We start from the raw sequence: 20,098 nt of genomic DNA, 5'->3' as shown, positions 1-20,098 counted from the left end.
ACACTGAATTCATTCTGTGTTAGCAACTTAGGCAGGGGGGACATCTGTGTTACTTTGAGTGTTTCTTTATTCACCTGTACTTGCATGCAACACTGGAAACACCCTTCATAAAAAAATAAATTGAGAAGGAGATTAAGAACAGTTGGAGTTATTCTGGCAAAGGCTATTTTTTACAATTCTCTGAGGACTGATTATTTTTGTAATTAAGCTTTCCTTGTCTGTCTCTCATCAGGTCTTTCACTCTCCTATTTTGCATCTAAGCAGCAATTGAAGAAAGTACTGTAAGAAAAGGTAAAAAAATGTTTCCAAGTCCTTAAAATGTGTGACCAACCGTTATTTCAGTAGTCACTGCCATTAATCATGATGCATTTATTAATGTGCAAATATCACACATTTCCTTTGGCATTCCACTCTCCGTTTGCAATTCATTAACACACTTGTTATTTTAAAATATTAGTCTCTGAGAAGACACCAGATTTTCAGTGGATTGGTCTCGTACTTGAAAAAAAAGCATTTTTATACTCTGAAAGTATCAAAACAGTAGAATCTTTAAACAGATACTAAGTGGGACTCACAGCAACACAATGTTAGCTCTAATGGATGGATGATTGTGTTTGGTCTTTTGAAACTTTGAAGTATTAGGTAAGTCTTGATCACACAAATTAATAAATCCTAAAGCTGGAGTTAACAATAACCATTACACCCAAATTCTGCAGCTTAGCCCAGCCAATTTTTCAAAAGGTCAGGTTGTGAACTGGAGAAGATCAGGGAGGTCCACCGCATAGCTTTGTTGCCAGGCATCTCTCGTCTGGATTGTTGCAGGCATTTATTAGTATTCGTCAGCAGACTCAACAAAGCAAACAAGAAATTCAAGCACGAATAATAAAATGAAATGCTGCTATATAACCCTTTGTCATTCAGCAAATATGGGACTTTTTAGCTACATTGTTCCTAAACCTGGGTTACTACTTTAATTTTTCTCCACAGTGCTGACTGAATGAGTATGCATGTGTGTTAAATGCAGAGCTCCCTTAACAACTGCAGGACTGCCATTTAATCTGTTGGTAGATGGACCATTTCCTGTGGGAACTCTAGCTATGATTTCCAGATCCACCAAATAAATCTCAGATTAAGATTCCAAATGAAACCTGCCTTTGGCAGATAAAAAATGTCAAGATGGATATAAACAGTAAAATTATAAATTATCTAGGTGTTGCACGATGACTTGATGTGCGTTTTTTGTTTACACTTTCCCCGATATCACAACTATACAAGGCATTCATCAAATGTCACACTTTCATAATATTGGAGGCATCATTAAAACTGTTTGGCTAAGGACCTTGAAGTGTTTAAGCAGTAGCTCAAAAGTATATTTGTGCAAAGTAGAAGAATAAATTTACATATCAGCAGCAGCTCATAAGGGATGGGTAAATATTCTGTTTATCTCTCATTGTAATTCAGGTTAGTTTAAATACAGAGTTTCAGGATATCATTACAGCCTATATGGAGTTATTACATAATTTCCAAACAATGTGTGTGCTAGAGTTTTACTAAGCACGCTGTGTTTATATTTTCTAAAACAGCTGAAAACAAAGTAAACTCTTCTATCCCATTTTTCTTTTGCTATTGTGGTCCCAGACAATGGCTTTTCACATATAACCTCTTTCATTATCTAAATCTTAATGATCCAGAACTCCCTTTTATCTAGGCAGGGTCATGTTTCCTGATGCCCATTAATTATAGTGGAAATTCTCTTATCCAAACGTACTCAACCTCCCCTACCACAAACAAACGACTAGGGCTTTGCTGAATGTTGTGTTCCAAGCAAAATCCCAGAAAACTACAACCTGACAACTATTTAAGAAAAAATGCTATAACTTTAAATAAGAGAAAGGTTACTGCGTGACACGACAGGAAGACACCTCACCTACATACACTGATACCCACATACCTCTACTAAAAACACATGTGAACTCTCAGAAGTGAGTCTCCAATACACTTCAGGGTATGCTTATTTATTTAATAAAATCATTTGTTACACCTTCATGGTGAACTTCATTCTAGTTATTAAAGTACAAGCAGCGAAAGTTTCTAAAGAAGAAAAGAACCAAATTTCTCCACTTTAGCCAAGTCTTCTAAAGCTCCTGCTGATGCACCACATAACAATCACTGCAGAAATAACTGCTGCTCCTTTCCGAAGCACATTTCAAGGCATTCTGAAGTTAGCTGTACTCAAATTTTAACCACTAAGGTGATTCAAAGTGCAATACTTCAAGGTGTGCCTTCACCCCTTATGTAGTGCTTGCAGGACTTGGCACTACATATTTTCAGACAAAATCTTTAACAAAATCATATCTCAGTACTTGAATAAGTCAGGCAGATACTGAAGTCTTATTTGTGCTTCTTATGACAAGTCTTTCTCCACTCAGCCTGCATAAATGTGCTATATTTAGCCATTCAAAATGTACAAGAAAAGGAAGGGGTAGGAAAAGGAAACATGAGAATGTACATATATGTAAGTGGGGTTATATTTATAGGAAAGATCAGACAGCTGCTGATCTTCACATCCTATACTGTGCAGAAAAACCTGCCACTGTTCTTGCCACTTTAAAATGGGCAGCTAGCACACAGTGAGTTTGAGGCTGAAAGTACAACACCCATGCAAGACACAAATTGAGTCACAAGTTGAAGAGAGCACTGCCTCAGTGTGTATCACGTGGATTCCTCTGCATAAATACACATACAGTGTTCAGATCTTCCTAAGCAGCATCCCTTATTGCTAAGAGGGAATGGGAGGAAGAGCAAGCTCATAATATCAAAATCTTGGGGCATGTGAAAGAAGAAACAGGCTTCAGTATGACAGCTGTGGTTTATTCTGCTTCTATTGTGGCCTTGGAAGAAAGACTTCAGATCTACTTTAATTATCTCACAGCTGTAATTGATGTATTCTGGAGAAAGAGGAAGCAACTCCTGTACCACCAATTGCTTTCTGACCCAGCTAGATCATTAGCCAAAAAATGAGTGTTAAAGTCATACAATAGTAATTACAGATAAGGTCTTGTAATTATTATTACAAAACCATACCTACAAAAACAAACAAACAAAAACAACACAAAAACCTGCACAGCTTGAAAAATTAGCTTTTCTTAATGATTATTTACAAATATAAATATATTTACAAATGGCAAGGGACAGAAGTTTCATTTCTAGGAAATTAGTGAAAAAAGATGATAGATTTTACTCAGCCTTTGTACAAAACTGTCACTGCCTCAATTACCATGAACATAAAAGTAATGGCTGATGATGAAGAGCATTCATAAATGGTAGTAAATAAATGCACAAAATATTATAGTAAGTTTTTATTCCCTAAAATATTATTAATTTGTAATAAATAAATTCTGCAAAAGAATGCAGAACTATTTTTCTAAACAGCACTCACACATACACATCATGACCATGACAATACAAGGAAAGCTATGGCCAGATTCTTAACAGAAAACACCATACACATATTCAACACAAATGAATGCAGAAACACACAATGCAGTGAAAACTATTGTCTACAAATAAGCTTGTGGCACACACTTGTGTCTGAGCAGTTCTATATAATTTGTTCATTATGTTTGCATAGATGTTTTCCTCTCTTTCTACTGGATGTAGCAGGACTAGAAAGCAACAACTCACCACCTGATACAACACTTTTCAGACATCCTTGCACCATCTGATTATGCAATCCCACTCCAGTCTACATTTCCACGTGTCTTTCGTACTGGAATCTCCTCTGAACTGGAGTTTCCAGGCAAGCTATTTTAAAGTATTTTTATGAGTCATGCAAACATTCTTTTGCAGGACAACAAGCTACAGTGAAAGTGTCCACATTTACCAAAAACTTAGAGCTGACAACAAGTTCTTAAAGGGTGAAACTGGTTCATTGACACATATTTCTGTAGATGCTTTAAGCAGTGATTTAGAAATGCGTGTCATTTCACTGCTTGAAAACTATAACATCAATCTTTTAAAGGAAGTCAATTGCTTTCCCTTTAAAAACAAACATGAACTTTAAATAATAATTGCACAATGCATTTTACTCTAGAGTCAGCAAAATTGTAACTTTGTTGTCAAAACAGACCAAACAGTATTTTATATCCTACGACTTCTCCATAATTTCTGCCTTGTCCTTAAGAAATACGTTCACTCAGAAATATGACCCAGGAGAAACACTACAACAGTAAAAAACAGGTATACCTTCACTCATTCAAATTCAGTACATGGCATAAGTCAAATGAAACACAAATGTATTCCAAGTATTTCAACACTTACTGCTTCACTATTGTTACAACTCTTTTGTAAAACTGACATATCAGGTCATGAATATATATGTTAAAAACAGAAATAATCCTGTTATACTTCCATATTCATGTTTCTGCATGTTTTTTTGTGTTTTTTTTTTTTCCATGCACGTAAACTCTGAAGAAGTAACAATGCCATCCAGGTGCAGAGTGCATCTACAGCCCTACAACATGAACTGATGCAGCTATTTGCTAGTATAAGTTTATTTTTATAATAAACTATGGTCCTAGACTTTCTAGTTTCTATTCTGAATATTTTTTCTTTGGAAATTACAGTCTTTGCTGGCCTACTGCCAACATGCCTAATTCATTCCCTCAAGTATTGCTAGAAATGAGAAGAGTCACTATCCTATTAAAAACCGAATCCTATGGTAATAAACAGTACATCTAAGTCAGATACAAACCCAAAATAATAAACCTTGGACTTACTGATCCAAACAATCCAGAATGCTGAAAACAAATTATCAACTTTCAAACACTTCAGATATATTAAACATTGACTTTTTTTTTTCCAAATATTTTATAACACCTATTTACAAGCTACATATTAACCCACATAGCCACCACAAACTTACCACTTCTCAGTACCTAGCATTTAAAAAAAGATAACTCTCATTGCTTAACTGCATTTTCATCAAGACAGCTAAATTTAATCTCAATTTACTCAGTAAGTTATTAAAAATTTATAAATATTATTAGGTTTTTCTAAAAAGAGCTTTTGAACTTCCAAGTTACAAGGTAGGAGCAGATAGATATGGCATAGTACCTACTGCAAAAAGGAAAGGTACCACAGATAAAGAAAGTGGAACACAGAAGGGTACACAATTCAACTTTAGACATTTAAACAGAAAAGAATACAAAAAAAGAGTACAAATGAAGACATTATGTGATGAACGACTGATTCAAAAAACAAACAAACAAACCAGAAAAGAGCCAAGAGGGTACTAATTTTTCTTTCCAGTTTTTCTATGACTATGAAAAATTCTACTAGATTCACAAATATCTAAGCGGTAGCTTAGAAAAAATAGCATGCTTAATGGCACAAAATATTAGTTTAAGGCATAAGAAAAATAACACACATGAAACTCAGCAAATATCCAGTTCTCAAAGTATCTGAGAGCTGCAGAACAGCACTTCTCTCAAATGGACAGAAAATATTTGTCGGAGAATCAGTTTGTTGTATTCACTTGCAGCCTACTCTGGAAAAGTTAACCTTTTGAACCATTCTTAGGGTATGCTGACCCCTAAAGGTCTAAAAATACTAAATCTGTCTAAACCATAACATGCTGAAAACACAAATTCTCAATACAGTTCTCCATGACTATTTTTGTTTTCAGTGCATTTGATTCAAAAACATTTTTTAACTTATCTCAGTAATAGCTCAAAATACCATGATTAAATGGGGTCTACAAGTAGTTTGTCATACACAATAGTATAGAAAGGAATTCCTGTAAATACTAAGAAATGTGTCATGTCCAAGACGTGCTTCTACTCACTCATCAGGCTCTCTTCATGAAAAACTCGACATTTATTATGGCTCCTGAACATACAATAAAATTCCAAAAAAGAAACACAAAATACTATCTGTCTTCCACACAGGATGCATTTTTGATGTCAACACACCTGTTCCATATTTTTTTTCAATCTACATAAAGCCACTTCCTAAAAAAAATACACCCTTCTAAGACATACTGAAAGCATCCTTCCTGTGTGTTGGCTTTCTTCAGTATTGTTATCTAGATACAGGTCACTTTCTGATACTTCTGGAAACTCACCGTCAGTCATGTCGCATGCTCTCAAACTCAGTTTTTCAAAAAGTTTCTCTCATAAACCATAAAAGAAAATATCTGAGAGCAACACCATGGTCATCCAAACACAAAAAGATCCTTCAGTCCTGATGAAGTTTAAAACTCTATGAGACACAGAAGCAATGAAGACCCTTCCTTCCAAGCCAACAAGGCCCTCTCAACCTCGATTATTGCCTATATGTGGCTGAGGTAGGTGTAAGAAGCTACTAAATATAAGTAGATGTCTTAATCATAGCCAGGTGTGAATAAACAAGAAAGTCACTTTAAGACCGCCTTCATATTTGTTGTTTACTTCCCTACATTTTTAATAAGTACAATATACAGGCTAAGAATTGAAATTATACTTCTCAGAATTATAATCAAGTAGCTCAAATAACTCAGAAAATAAAAATAATAATAAAAAAAAAGCTGAGAAATGGCATTCATTGCTTTGCATGTGCATATACAGAAGTCTGGGAAGAATCATATTTGTAGCTGCTCTCCTGTTAACCCAAATACTTTTAAGAGGCGGTGTATTTTTTTTCCTTTCCTTTTCTTTCTTTACTTCCAAAGTCAGCTATGTATCGGCAAGAACAAATACATTCCAGTCACTGCCTAGCACTGGTAAAACACCTGAGGTTCCTTATTGATATCTTAGAAGTCCTTACCTTTTGACAAGTTCTCCATTTGTTCTTCTCAAGTTGTTTGATCTGGCACTAGCTCCAGTTTTTCCTCCAACATTTCAGAGCTAAAATAAAGCAAACTCTAGATAAATAAACTTGAAACAATACGTTATAACACACCCATACTTTGCTTTCATTTGAAATAAAATTTACAAGACAAATGATTTTAGGATATTTATAATAGCACAGTAAGGTCTATGTACTCTAAAAGTGAGAATTTATTTTTCTCAGTAAAATATTTTTTTTTTTCTCATGCATCTATTTTTTCTATTAAGTTGCTTCAGCTTTCTACTGTATGCAGTGCCGTCATGGCAAAATTTATGTTTATCTTCTTGTTCTAGAGTCTGGTCTTGGAAGGAAATTCTACTGAGCAACAGCACAAACCACACTGAGTAGATCACACTCAAGGCAGTGAGATTTTGGCACTTATTACAGATGACAGTATGTGCTTCAGTTCTATCACCTGTTTGAATTTCCTGAATAAAACAGAGGTGAAGTGGTCCTTGACCACTGCACCTCTGAATCTACAGACTTTTTAAAACAGCTAAATAATTTAACCCATCCCACTATTTGCATACATATTGCTTCAGACTATACACTTAATGATATCATTGCAAAAGACAATCCTTATCACTCAAAAATAAGTCCTTCAATATAAAGTTAGACTTACTACCTAATATTTTTAATGTTAAAATATATATTCTTTTATAATGTAAAAGTAAAATTATATTACATATTTCATGAAAATGTAAATAAATTAGTAAATTAGTAATCATATTAATATAGTAAAACATTTTATTATTTGCTCAAGCATCTCCTTTAGAATGTACTATACAAATAATAATTTTTAATCTTTTACTACATCATCATGCTTATTTTGTATGTCTTCTCTTGAATTTTTTTCTTAAATTTATTAAAAGACAACATGAAATTTGAAGAAGCAGTGACTTGATCATGAAAATACTGTTGTCATTGTGCTGAGAAGTGTAATAATTAAAACAACAAGAACAAAATTAAGAAAACATTGGAAAATTCAAGCAAGTTTCACCAGGACATGCATTTTTATAAATATAGCAGGAGAAGAAATTGTTCGTTTTTTAGAAGATACAATACCAAAAGATAGATATACGCTTTCATTTTATCTTTCAGATAATTTTAAGAAGTATAATACTTCTGCAAACACTTATTATTCAAGATTAACACTTACTCCAGAAACATATATCTAGCTCATATTTATCATTAATTATAAGTGGGCACAATAAGAAAGTTGATGTGCTTAGGTCCTAACAAAAAATAATGACTTCACTCTAAATTGCACGACACCTTACAGAAGTTCCTCAAATGAAGCTGTACACTTCTTTTTCCATTCTGTATAACTGTGCTGATTTGGAGTTGTCAATCTTTTCCTAAGTTCCTCATTTACTTTTGGATTAGCTTAAAATTTAGCAGGTTATTAATATCAAGCAATAGGTTTCTGTCAATGAAGCCATTTCCTGACATATTGCACAAAAAGGTTCATAATAATTGCAGTATTTTAATAAGACAGTCATATAGCAAGACATGAAGAAAATACGGTATTTAATAACCTCTGGAGTATTTTAAAACATGTCTTAGGGCCTTAATGTGCCTAGTAATATACTATTTAAAACCATAATTTTATCCCTCCACAATATACAGTCATTCTTCCTCGCCATTTACCCAGCTAATGAATGCCAGCAATTAGTAAAATGTAATCCCATTGCACAATCATTTTAATGCTTTTAGCACTCAGAAAAGTAAACACCAAATTAATACTGCTCAAGCCATATCAGATCCTAGTTGGAAGCAAGCAATTATAGTTCAGCTCCTCAGGTGTAATTAAATGATTGGAATGATTTAGTTCCATAAATGCAAGTTAATTCATAAGCAAGCAACAAATATACTGGGAGTAATTACAAGAAACATTGACAGTCTGAGCAGGGCATGTTCTCTCAAGGACCTGATGTAGGAAAATGCTGCCCTCTCCTGGAAATTACAGAGCATATGAAGTGCAAATTGGAGAAAGAAGTCATAAGACTAAGACTCATTTTAAGATACTCAGTCTTCAATAGCAGAAATAAGTTCTGATAGCTGATAGGAATGAATTGTTTTTAAGTTAGAGAAAATAAGACTATTTTTGATACCATACTAATGTAACCCTTTGATTATAGAAAAACAAAGACCTTTTGCCACTCCCTAGGGTTATCAGTATATTTACCCGACTACTGGAAAGAAAATGATGGTAAATATAAGAACAAATCTTCTGTACACAAAGTAAATTGGTTGCTCTGAACACATACAAAAAAACACCAATAAGTATCTAACCTATACACAACACTTATGTATCATTCAAGATACAGCTTTACAGTGGGTACTTCAAAGGCTAGGTATCTTGAGAACCCAAACTTACAAAACATTATTAGAATCCTAGAATTGTTTCAGTTGGAAGGGCTGCTTAAAGGCCATTAGTCCAAATCTCTGCAATAAACAGGGACACAAACAGCTCGATCAAGATGCCCAGAGCTTCTTCCAGCCTAAGCTTGAACGTCTCCAGGGATGGGGCTTCAATCTCTGGGCAACCTGATTCAGTGCCTCATCACCCCCATCATAAAGAAACCTTTTACCTTATGTCCAGTCTAAATCTCCCCTTCTTTAATTTGAAACCATTTCCCCTTGTCCTGTCTCAACAGACCCTGCTAAAGAGTTTGTCCCTTCCTATCTTATTGCACCCTGTTAGATGCTAAAGGCTGTTCCCAGGTCTCCCTCAGCAGAGCCTTTTATTACTCAGTGTCAAAGCCAACAACAATCAGCAGCTGGCTACAACTGTGAAGGTTTTCTTAGCAAAAATCATCATCATTAAATAAAATACATCAAATACACTTATTTTAAGGATTTTCTTCACTTTCATTTGAATACAATGTTAATGATCTATCTAATAATAAAAAGAAATTGAAGGTGGAGATTAAAATTAAGTATATCACTGGACTCAAACAAAATGGAAAACACAAAATGAATCTGTAACCCCAAATCTAGAGTTAAAATTAGCTACTACCTTCCTTTAATTCAATCTGTGTTAGTTAGGACTACTTCTACACTAAGCAAAGAAACCTAAGGTACTTATCTGTTGAATATAACAGGCTTTGGTCAAGTAAAATTCACTCTAAATAATTAACTACAAAAATATTTACATATATGAATATAAATTAACTAATATCTTCCCACTAAATAGAAGAAATCCTAGATCAGCTTATTTTGTCCCCTACGGAAATAACAAACACTTTCCAGTGCAGCACACAGAAGCATGTGAGAAAAATCATACACTGTGGTCAGTATCCAACTATTTTTGGCAAAACACAAGTGGGAAAAAAATGGGAAAAAAAAGCTTTATTCAGAAAGGTATGATCAATATTAAGGCCTGAAATTCTTTACCAAGTAGCACTTCAGCATCAAAATGTCTTTGTTTCACATCTCTGTGCATTTCAAAACAAACCAAAGCTGAACACAAATATTATCACTGCTACTGTACCTACAGTGGAAATGAAATAAATTAGTTTAAGAAGTCATATTATTAAAAGTTTAAAATGTACAGCACATTTGCTTTGCCCTTTGGTGTCACAGTCCTATTTTTCTATTCAAATCTTGTACACCGTAAGTTAATTGCTTTTGGAAACTACTTATTATTCATGTAAAAATTAATGTGCCAATGTGTTTAAATCCTTTTAAATGACCATTCATGCATCTTTCTTCTTTAAGTGCCAATGAAATCTGTCAAAGATATCAATGCAAGATGGTCTTAGAGAAAGTTCTAATAAAGATTTTTTCTGCTAACATAAGATTTTCATTTTCGTCAACTTTACTTAAAATCCATTAATTTTTTAAGCTGCTTTTAATAAATTCACAAGTAAAAAATTTTAGGCTCCATAGTCTGTCATTTGTGTTCCAGCTGACTTTATGAATATTAATAGCAGTGTTATCCTGATTAAATAGGCTTCATATAAAATCCCTGTGAATCCTATAGCTCAGACATCTCATTTTTCCAACTCTTTATGAATTTGGATTCAGACATTAAAGTGGAAAAAAACTTAAAAACCAGATTCAGTAGTACATTATTGTACCCTTAGGCAAAAAAAAGAAAAAACCAAAAAAACCTTCATGTTCTAATGAGTCAAATTATTAGAATTGATAAGTTCACATATTGAGATTTCAGGCTTTCTGTAAATATTCAACATATTTTAAGTCTAATGAAAACATCAACACATCTCAGAACAAAGGATTAAGCATCTATTATAAAATAATGTCTACCTTTATCTTAAACAACAGATGATATCACCTTAACTCTTCATACTAGAGTGCTAATTTGCAGAAATATTTCTCAAAGAGAAAGCAGTACATGCTTAATTAGATAAACATCTGTATGAAATACATGAACTTGATCATTTAGCATGGGTACCCTGTGAAAAACTGCATTAACTTCTAACTGGGGTATACTTGAGCAATACCAACCTTTTCTAAAGAACGCTGAATTGAAACTCAAAGGGAATGCTAACATGATCCAACAATAGTCAAGCAGTCACAGTTGCAAAGTCTCAACTTCTTTTCATACTTAGGGGTCTGAATTCACATGTATGAGAAATAAATATGGAAAACTAAGCTTACTTCATTGCCTTCCCTTTTTTTTTTTTTTTTAATATACAGGTGCTATAATTAGTACTTCCTCATTCACTCAGGGATATTTTCTGAATAGATAGTAATCAAAATATTTCAGCTTTGATTACATCACAATGTGAATGGATTTACGAGGAGAAAAAAAAAAAAGCTAACAAAATGACTTACTTAAAGGAAGAGTATTCCAGTACTCATCATCAAAAGCACTTAGCAGAAATTAAGCAAGAAGCATAGAAAAACAACATAAATCTACAAAGTTTGAAGCATACATGTTTTACTTTTGCAGTTCTGAGTAGCCTATGTTATAGCTGTGGAGGAAATCCCACTTTCAGAGGAAAGAGCTTCTGCAGCTTACAGACAACACAAGTGAACACCACACAGAATCTCAGACTTCCAGCAGCCTGACCAGAGATACTGACTCCAGACACTGAGATCACTACCAGGCCACTGCAGCTCCCAGCACAATTGTCCATAGGTAGTTCAGCTGCTCAGATCTGGAGCAACTACCCTCCCTAGAAACCAAACAGTTGCTGAGGCTCTTGCATAGGAAGCCCTGGCAGTTGTAAAGCCCACGTTCCTTGTACTTGCCTTAACAGGTGTTTTGATCATGGCCTTCACCCCTGCAACAGGAAACAAGTGCTTGATAGTGTCAATGGAATTCACCTCTTAATGAAAAATCCTTGGGAGCATTTGTCACAAAGGAGGGCTACCCTACCCACTGCTGGCAGAACAAGACACCAGATCCCACTGCCGCTGGGAATGGCACCACGCCAGTCATTGTCCTGCTTAGTGATGCAGCTGAGAGTTGCCACTGACAGCGTGGGGACGGAGCTATTAAGGAGAGGTGACACCACATACTTTATAGACAAGGAAATGGAGAATACATTTTAGTATTATTATTGTAAGATTAATTAGATTACCAGGATCTCCTAAAGTATCCTGAAACGTTTTGCCTCAGGCCAACCTAAGCTAACAAACTTAATTTAAGAGGGTATACCACATAAGAAACGAAGCTGCCTTCTAGAAGCGCTTCGCAAAGGAACAGGCTGTTTTCTTTAGCTTCAGAAGCATGCCAAGTTTTGAAATATTGATATACTCCTCCACAAAATAAAATAAAATAAATAAATTAAATTAAAAAAAATAAAAAAATTTTAAAAATAATAAAATAATAATAATTAAAAAATTACATTTCCTCACTACCATGCAAAACATTATGGAAAATCAGAAATCTAATGCAACCCAACATTAATTAAAATTTGTTTGGGGGCAGTTAGAAAAATATTACTCAAAGAATAGCTAAAATAGCCACGTCAAATCTTTTTCAAGGAATAAAAACAATTTTAGACACGTGATAACCACTAAATACAACATACTACAAAATTTGACAAGAATGTTGCCTTATAAAAACACTGTTCTAGAGGTTAGAATCATATAATAATCCTTAACTTTTCTCCCCTCATAATTCTTGGCCCAAAAAGAGATGAGACTCTTGCATTAAATTCCAAGTAAATTGTGTACATCAGAAAAATATAAAGAACTGGGATGTGGATATTTTTTTATTCTACTGTTGTAGCAATTTCATTGCATTTTTTCTGAAAAATTTGCATCTGCTGTTTTTAATGATGACATAGAGATCAATTGCTCTTAATTTAGTATATGCTGTGCTTTTGATAAAGGCAAGAGTTGTTGCAATTTTCAACTGTTTTTAACTATTTAAACTTGATTAGATAAAGAACATGTACTTGTCTTTTTCTTCATTTTTTCCTCCCTGACTAATTTCTGCTCTTAGTTCAGTTTTCTCTTTACGCATAACAAAAGGTTTTTCACATGTGCATATTAACTCACTAATAGCCAATATCCCTATATCTTTTCAACATTATTATATCTTCTCCCCCATTAATGACTGAAATACCAAATTTGTATTTTATTACATAATTTTCAGTCCGTTCTGTCCTCTTCTCCAGTATTTAACTGTCAATTTTTTTCCATTTCTTTTTTTTTTCCTAGTTTTTGTCTTTTCCTTAACAATACATCTTCTCTTCCCCCCCCCCCAACACCATTTTAAATTTAAAGAAAACTGTGCAAGATCTTGTCAAAGTTTGTCTCCACTCTTTTTCAGATTTTCTCATCGCCGTGTATGTTCTATGGGGAAGCTTTCCTGTAACATATTAACTTTTTTTCACCTTAATCATGAAACCATGATACCTTTTGGCCAAGTGCAGAATAGTCAGTCCACTTAGACATCCTTCGTCTTCACTGTCGATAATTCACTGGCTTCATAACTCAATTATTACCAGTTGTATACGCTGCTAGATCTCTATTTCTAAATAGTTTACAACCAGAGTGTGATTTTTTTCTAGTCTTTGTAGATAAAAAACATGCATTTAAAGTAGTTTCTGTCCTATCTGGAGCAAACAATAGTTCATAGAATTTGATAGTCAACAGATACAAGGAAATTAATAATCTTCTCTATTTGTCACTTTTGAGATGATGCTGAAGTTATGTGTCTAGTCTGAGGCTCTTTGTCTGGCACAAGGAGAAAAAGACAGGCACAAAGCCAATAAGGAGGAAATAATAAAGCACCAGTATCAGCATAACATTTTGAGCATTGCTTGTCTAGCATTTTTTCCAGTTTCCTACAAGACTGGACAATGTAGTACTAGGCTTAATTTTGAATTAGTGATGCTAATTGACTTACATACTAACCTTCAATGAACCAAAACTGGACCACTGTTATACAGATATTTCACCTGACTTGCTGAAAGCTCAAACCTCAAAATCCCCAGCCTTTTATATCCCCCAAGAAAGAAGCTTATGAAAAAACCACCAAAACTTAAGTAATTCTGAAGCTAACTGTGGAAATAATTTGAAAAAAACATATGTAGATATAGTTCATACTTGCTATTTGCAAAGTTAATTGTACAATATATTCAAAATTTCCAAATCCCCAGTCATGATCGTTTAACATGGAAACAATTTACTAGCCAACATCATACCATAAAAGCAAAAATAAAATCACAGATTATTATGAGGGTGTTGAAATGAGAGGTGGTAGTAACTTTGTGTTCCATAAATGCATACGACTAGGAATAGTAACATCAAACAGAAATAACATTCCTTCTGTCCAAAGCGTCCCAATTTAATTATTGAGCTGACTTCACAGAACGAAGGGAGTTTGAACAGTGACTTAGAAAAGGACAGGAAGCAACAAACAAAAATAGACTCTCAGTTTATCCAGCCAACTTACATTTCTCAAAGTACCTTCATTTTTATTTATTTATTTATTTATTTTCTGACAGTAAATGCATTAAAAAGCTACAGCAAAAAGGCTACAAAATACTGTGGATATTGGAGCCTGATCAAGAACTGTCATTAGCTAAACAGGTAAAGGCCTGCAAGAAATGTGCCCTTCAAGTCCTAGTACTGAGCAACGTCTTCAGTCCTCTCAAAGAGATACAGCTGCACCACTTACTTATGTCACAACACAAATGCACCTCCATTACTGTTGCAAGCCAAAATAATAAGCACATTGGATATAACCCAAATTATCTACACACTCAAATTCAAGAGCATACACTCGAGCTGATGAGAATCACAGCACCTGAAATCTCACAAACTAAAAAGAGCAGAGAAATAAAACACCACTCACACCAGATCAGCTGGTTTTGTTCTTTAAGAGAATTAAGCTGTCATTTTTTTTTTTCATATGAGTATCTGGTGAGAAAGCTGTCCTTTAACTAAGAGCATAATTGTTCCCTAAACTGTGCTTGCATAATATTAAGATTATTGAAACAGAGTTGCCCAGGTGTGAACGTACACGTACTTCTGCCTGCAGCTCAAAAACACCCAGTGCCTTTTCATTTACTTTTAAATCTAGCAACTTTTTGATTAGGTTGTAAATGTGCTTTCATTTACTACTATTAAACTACTAATTGTAGTTAAGTGAGAAGCTCAAGACCAGTGATGAGAAGTGTCCCTCAGGAATATGTCTGTACAGGGATCTCTATAATTGAACATCTTTTTTAGCAACATGGACAGTGGGATTGAGTGTACCCTCAACACATGTGTGGATGTGCCAAGCTGAGTGCAGGGTGGACAGACAGGGGGGAAGGACTGACATCTAGAGTGAATGGGATGTGTGAGAAGTGGGCATATACAAACCTCATGAAGTTCCACAAGGCCAAGTGCAACAGGATGCTGTTGGGTGAAGGCAATCCCAAACATGAATACAAGCTGGGTGATGAGAGTATTGACGTCAGCCCTGCAAAGGATTTGATCATGTTGGTTGATGAGCTCAACGTGAGCCAGCAATGTGCTCTTGCAGGCAGAAAGCAACTACCCTGGGCTACATCAAAAGCAGCATAACTAGCAGGCAACCAAATGAGGTGATTTTTCAACTGTATCCTGCTTTCATAAGACCCCACCTGAGTTCTGTATTTAGCTCTAGGGCCCCCAGCATAATGACACAGATCTTTTAGAGTGGGTCCAGGGGATGGACACGAGAATGATCAGGAGGCTGCAACACCTATCCTGTGAAAAATAACTGAGGGAAATGGGGTTATTCAGCCTGGAGAAGGCTCCAGGGAGACTTCTAGTGACCTTCCAGTACCTAGAAGGAGCCTACACAAAATGGGGGAAGAGACTTTGTCAGGAATTGCAGTGTTAGGACAAGGAGTAATGGCTCTAAGCTAAAAGAGATTTGGATTAAATAAAATAAATAAATTATTTACAGTAAGGTAGTGAGGCACTGAACAGCTTGCCCAAAGAAGTTGTAGATGCTCCATCCTCCTGGAAACATTCAAAGCCAGATTGAATGGGACTTTGAACAAAATAATTTAGTTTTAGGTGTCTCTCCCCATGGAGCTAGATGGTCTATATAGAATCACAGAATCACTCAGGTTGGAAAAGACCTTAATGATCATCGAGTCCAACCATGACCTAACTATACTACCCTAACTAGTAACCATACTACCCTAATTGTAGTATCCCTTCCAAACATTCTATGAAAGAACACACTACAAAATACATTTGTTATACTGTCAACATTATTTGGAGCTCTTCTAGTGACTATGAATTGACTGTGTTTAACATCACATTTAAGGTGTAAGATACATGACCTATTGAGTGTTACTGCCTATTTAGTTAGAGCTGGCAAGCCAGTGTTTTTAAATAACCTAAGCCAGATGCTTCCCTGAGACAATGCAGTATCAAAGAATGTTGAAGTCCAGTAGCACTCAAAAGAGCAAGCTACATATCCAGAAATATTCTGGGATAATCAGGTATTCTAAGGTGGGCCAAAACTCTACGAGACTGGGAGATATGTGCAATAGGTCAGGAAATGAAGTCCATTGAGGATGCTTAGAATTCAAATGGAAGCTAAGAAAAACAGAGTGAACTCGCACTTAGTAGTTGCACCGACAAAAGAAGCGTAAAAGGAGAGTCTCTACTGTACTCCAAATCAGTGCCAGGCAGCTGAGAAAATAAACTAACGAGGAGAAAAAAAGTAAAAAAGAGGTATTAGCGAAACTCAAATATGTTTAGAACATCAGACACATTATCACAGAAATTTCTAATACTGGGGTGAGCTCCCTGCCAAATTTTAAACAATCTAAAACATGACCAAATGTTTCCTTCCCAATCAAACTGCTGCAATATTTTTGTTTACTCTGGGGAAAAAAATCTATATATATATATATATGAGTATATATATATATGAGTATATATATATATATGAGTATATATATATGAGTATATATATATATATTTATCTTTAATCAAAGCTACACTGGAAAATACCCAAAACTTTATTGCAACTAAAAATGATAAAAAATAAAGTGGTTTTTTTTTTTTTTTTTCACTCAGTATGCAGGAAACATTTAAAGCTTCCATGTAAAATGTTAAAGGTATGAATGACAAAAAAGCTAGAGGAAGAAAGTCTTCCAAATAAAGACCCAGCACAACTTAGAAAACAGGCAAAACAGTCACATTCCCCACAGAATGTGCATTCTGCCATCACTGCTTCTGCAATCAATGAAATATTTCTGCATTTGAATACTTCTGTCACTGAGAAACTAGAGTTCCTCAGTCTTATCATCATTTCTGATGACATAAAGCACAGGGAATAAAGACCTTAGGTTTACTTTTAAAAAATGGTTTACTGCATATTTAAAGTCATATTAAAGTATTAACAAGAACATGATTAAGGAAAAAGACATGAAAATAATTTACAGTGAAGAAGCCTTCAAGAATTCCTTTCAGAACATAAATTACAAAGAAGTTCAGATAAGCTGAAAGTTATGTAATGGACAAAAAGAATTCTTCCTAGGACTTTTGAACCTCAAAAGTCAATCAGAGTCTTTCCACAAAGACAAATGGCTGGGGAAAACAAACAAGCAAACAAACAAGCAAACAAACAAATAAAACCCCACCACAATAAACAAACAAACCTTCCTGGAAAAAACTTCAGACCTAGAATTATTTAGCTGTTTTCAGTAAGATCATTCTCTTCATTTTCTTTCTGCAAAAAGCAACAGATAGATGTTCTTTCTTTCAACCTCATCAAGTTGTCTACCACTCATTATTCCTTGATTCATCAAGCTACATTAATGTTTTAATTGCAAAAACACTTGACATCAGAGGTGAAAAGAAGAAATAAGGTTCAGCTCTGGAGAGTTGAGACAGCAGCTGAATCTTGGCCCCACAACAGTTATTCCTGGGCGGAGCAAAAGTGCTCTAAATCCACTTACAAGACAAAGGAGGCAAAATCCTTACTTAGACAGCAATTCTGAAGCCCAGGCTTATTTTGATGACTGCTTTCTCATGCACATAATCTTGTGGAACAGTTTGAGGCTTGCTTCTCAGATGTTCTGGGCATGACAAGTCGTACTGCTTGGCATCACTAAAAAACAAGAACAAAAAGAGGACTTGATAGAAACAGAACTACAGATGAAACACAAGATTAAAAAAAAAAAAAAAAAAAAGTGAGAGAAAAAAATAGTCAACAGCTCCAATAAACCAACTCCACAAGATACTCTCAGATGTTCTGAAGCTGCAATACTTTCAGATTCCGGAGATTTATCTTGCCTTTCACACTGAAAGAGCAGCTGACAGGAAGGTTAGATATTTGCAATAGGATGGCTTCTGCACTATCATAGCATTAGAAAAACTCCTAAATAGCTTTCTGTTTCACAGTCAAGCTGTGAGTAAACATAGGGGAAAGTCTTCTGAAATAGTTCTTATACACTTCATGACCAAAGGCAACTTTTCTTGTTTGTTACGCTTTCTTGACTCTTTGCCGTCAAAGGCAAATCTTAACATGACTTCTTGCTGTCAAAAGCAAATCCTGACATGTTCAAGCTTTAATATAAAAAAGTATAGTTTTTTCTGATAAAGTTATGCCACTTTGACACTGTTTTCATATTATAGTTCAACATTCTCTTAATTTCTTCAAGACTTCAAAGGTACAGCATCTAATCAGTTCTTTCCCTTTGTGACAGTACAAAGATTTAATATTAGTTGGAAGGAATTTGTATAGTAACTGGAACAAATTTTTGATTTTTCTCACTATAACAGATTCCTCACCTGTACACAGTGATAATTTTACACAGAATTATACTATGCTGGATTATATGTTTGTTGTTGGTTTGTTGTTTTTTTTAATACACACACAAACACACATATATACACATCTATCACTGTGTTATTTATACATGTGGGATTTTTAATAACTAGAGATGTACAGATGATTTCTTGATTTCCCTTTATTTTTCCGTAATTCCTAACAGGATGAATTACTGAAAACGAAATGTATAGGTATATGTACCTATAAGATAAAATTGGCAAGTGTAAAGTACACTAAACAGGAAACAAACTACTGGGCAGACAATAACTGGAGGGGAACCTCAGCATGATAGCAGCATATACTATTTTTAGTAAGTTTTCTCTCCTATGTGCAAGACAGTGAATGTTTGCCAAAAGAATTTTACATCCAGGAGGGTTTTTGAAATATGAAAGATACTTTTAAACTATGAAGAGAATTATAATTTTTGCCTAATATTTAGTAACCTTCACACACTGTAATTCCACTTCAGATCCTGGAAAAACATTCTGGAGACAAATATTAGTCTACCACTGGATAGTGAAGAGGAAGAACAAAATTACATTTCAAGGGGAAACTGTTTTAATTAGAGTTACCTTGTACAGCCACACAGCAGTCACCTTCAGTATAGTGTGAGAAAAAGTGTTACACCCCACAACTATGTTTACTTATGCTACCATCAAATTCTGAGTTCTTAAAGCAAGAACGTAAACTTTGCTCCCAGTCATATTTGTATCACCTTACTTTTACACTACTCCAGTGCAGAAAACTAACTTAAGCACCCAATGACTGTACATCCCAGGATAGAGGAGTCTCTTGACACATTAAAACCTAATCAAAAACTTTTATAATAAAAAGAATTATTCATAAACAACCCATTTTTCTCTATTTTTGTGGTACCACAAACTAGTGGACTGGATGTTTAACGAGTACCTGATGTTGTTACTATACAATAAGATCAATACATGCCTTGGAAGACAGCATTTCTTAAAACATCCA

General features: G+C 34.7%; 1 protein-coding gene across 7 annotated transcripts in view; it reads right to left on the bottom strand.

Moving 5' to 3' along the window:
• Window positions 1–20,098, bottom strand: part of MIPOL1 (mirror-image polydactyly 1) — a 168,445-nt gene that overhangs the window by 135,708 nt on the left and 12,639 nt on the right. For 3 of the 7 annotated variants that reach the window (XM_015865029.1, XM_015865032.2, XM_032444855.1), the window contains exons 2-3: window positions 18,274–18,400; window positions 6,805–6,884 (exon numbers count right to left, since the gene is read on the bottom strand). In XM_015865029.1, the coding sequence (XP_015720515.1) occupies window positions 6,805–6,823 (19 nt within the window). In that variant the 5' untranslated portion in view covers window positions 6,824–6,884; window positions 18,274–18,400. Of the gene's footprint in view, window positions 1–6,804; window positions 6,885–15,663; window positions 15,764–18,248; window positions 18,401–20,098 lie in introns of all 7 variants that reach the window. The other 4 variants (XM_015865033.1, XM_015865034.1, XM_015865030.1 and 1 more) reach the window with 4 other exon arrangements.

The sequence above is a fragment of the Coturnix japonica genome, chromosome 5 (assembly GCF_001577835.2).
Source record: "Coturnix japonica isolate 7356 chromosome 5, Coturnix japonica 2.1, whole genome shotgun sequence".
In the NCBI taxonomy this organism is placed as follows: Eukaryota; Metazoa; Chordata; class Aves; order Galliformes; family Phasianidae; genus Coturnix; species Coturnix japonica.
The sequence above is the reverse complement of the archived record's forward strand: the minus strand, read 5'-3'. Positions and strand labels throughout refer to the sequence as shown.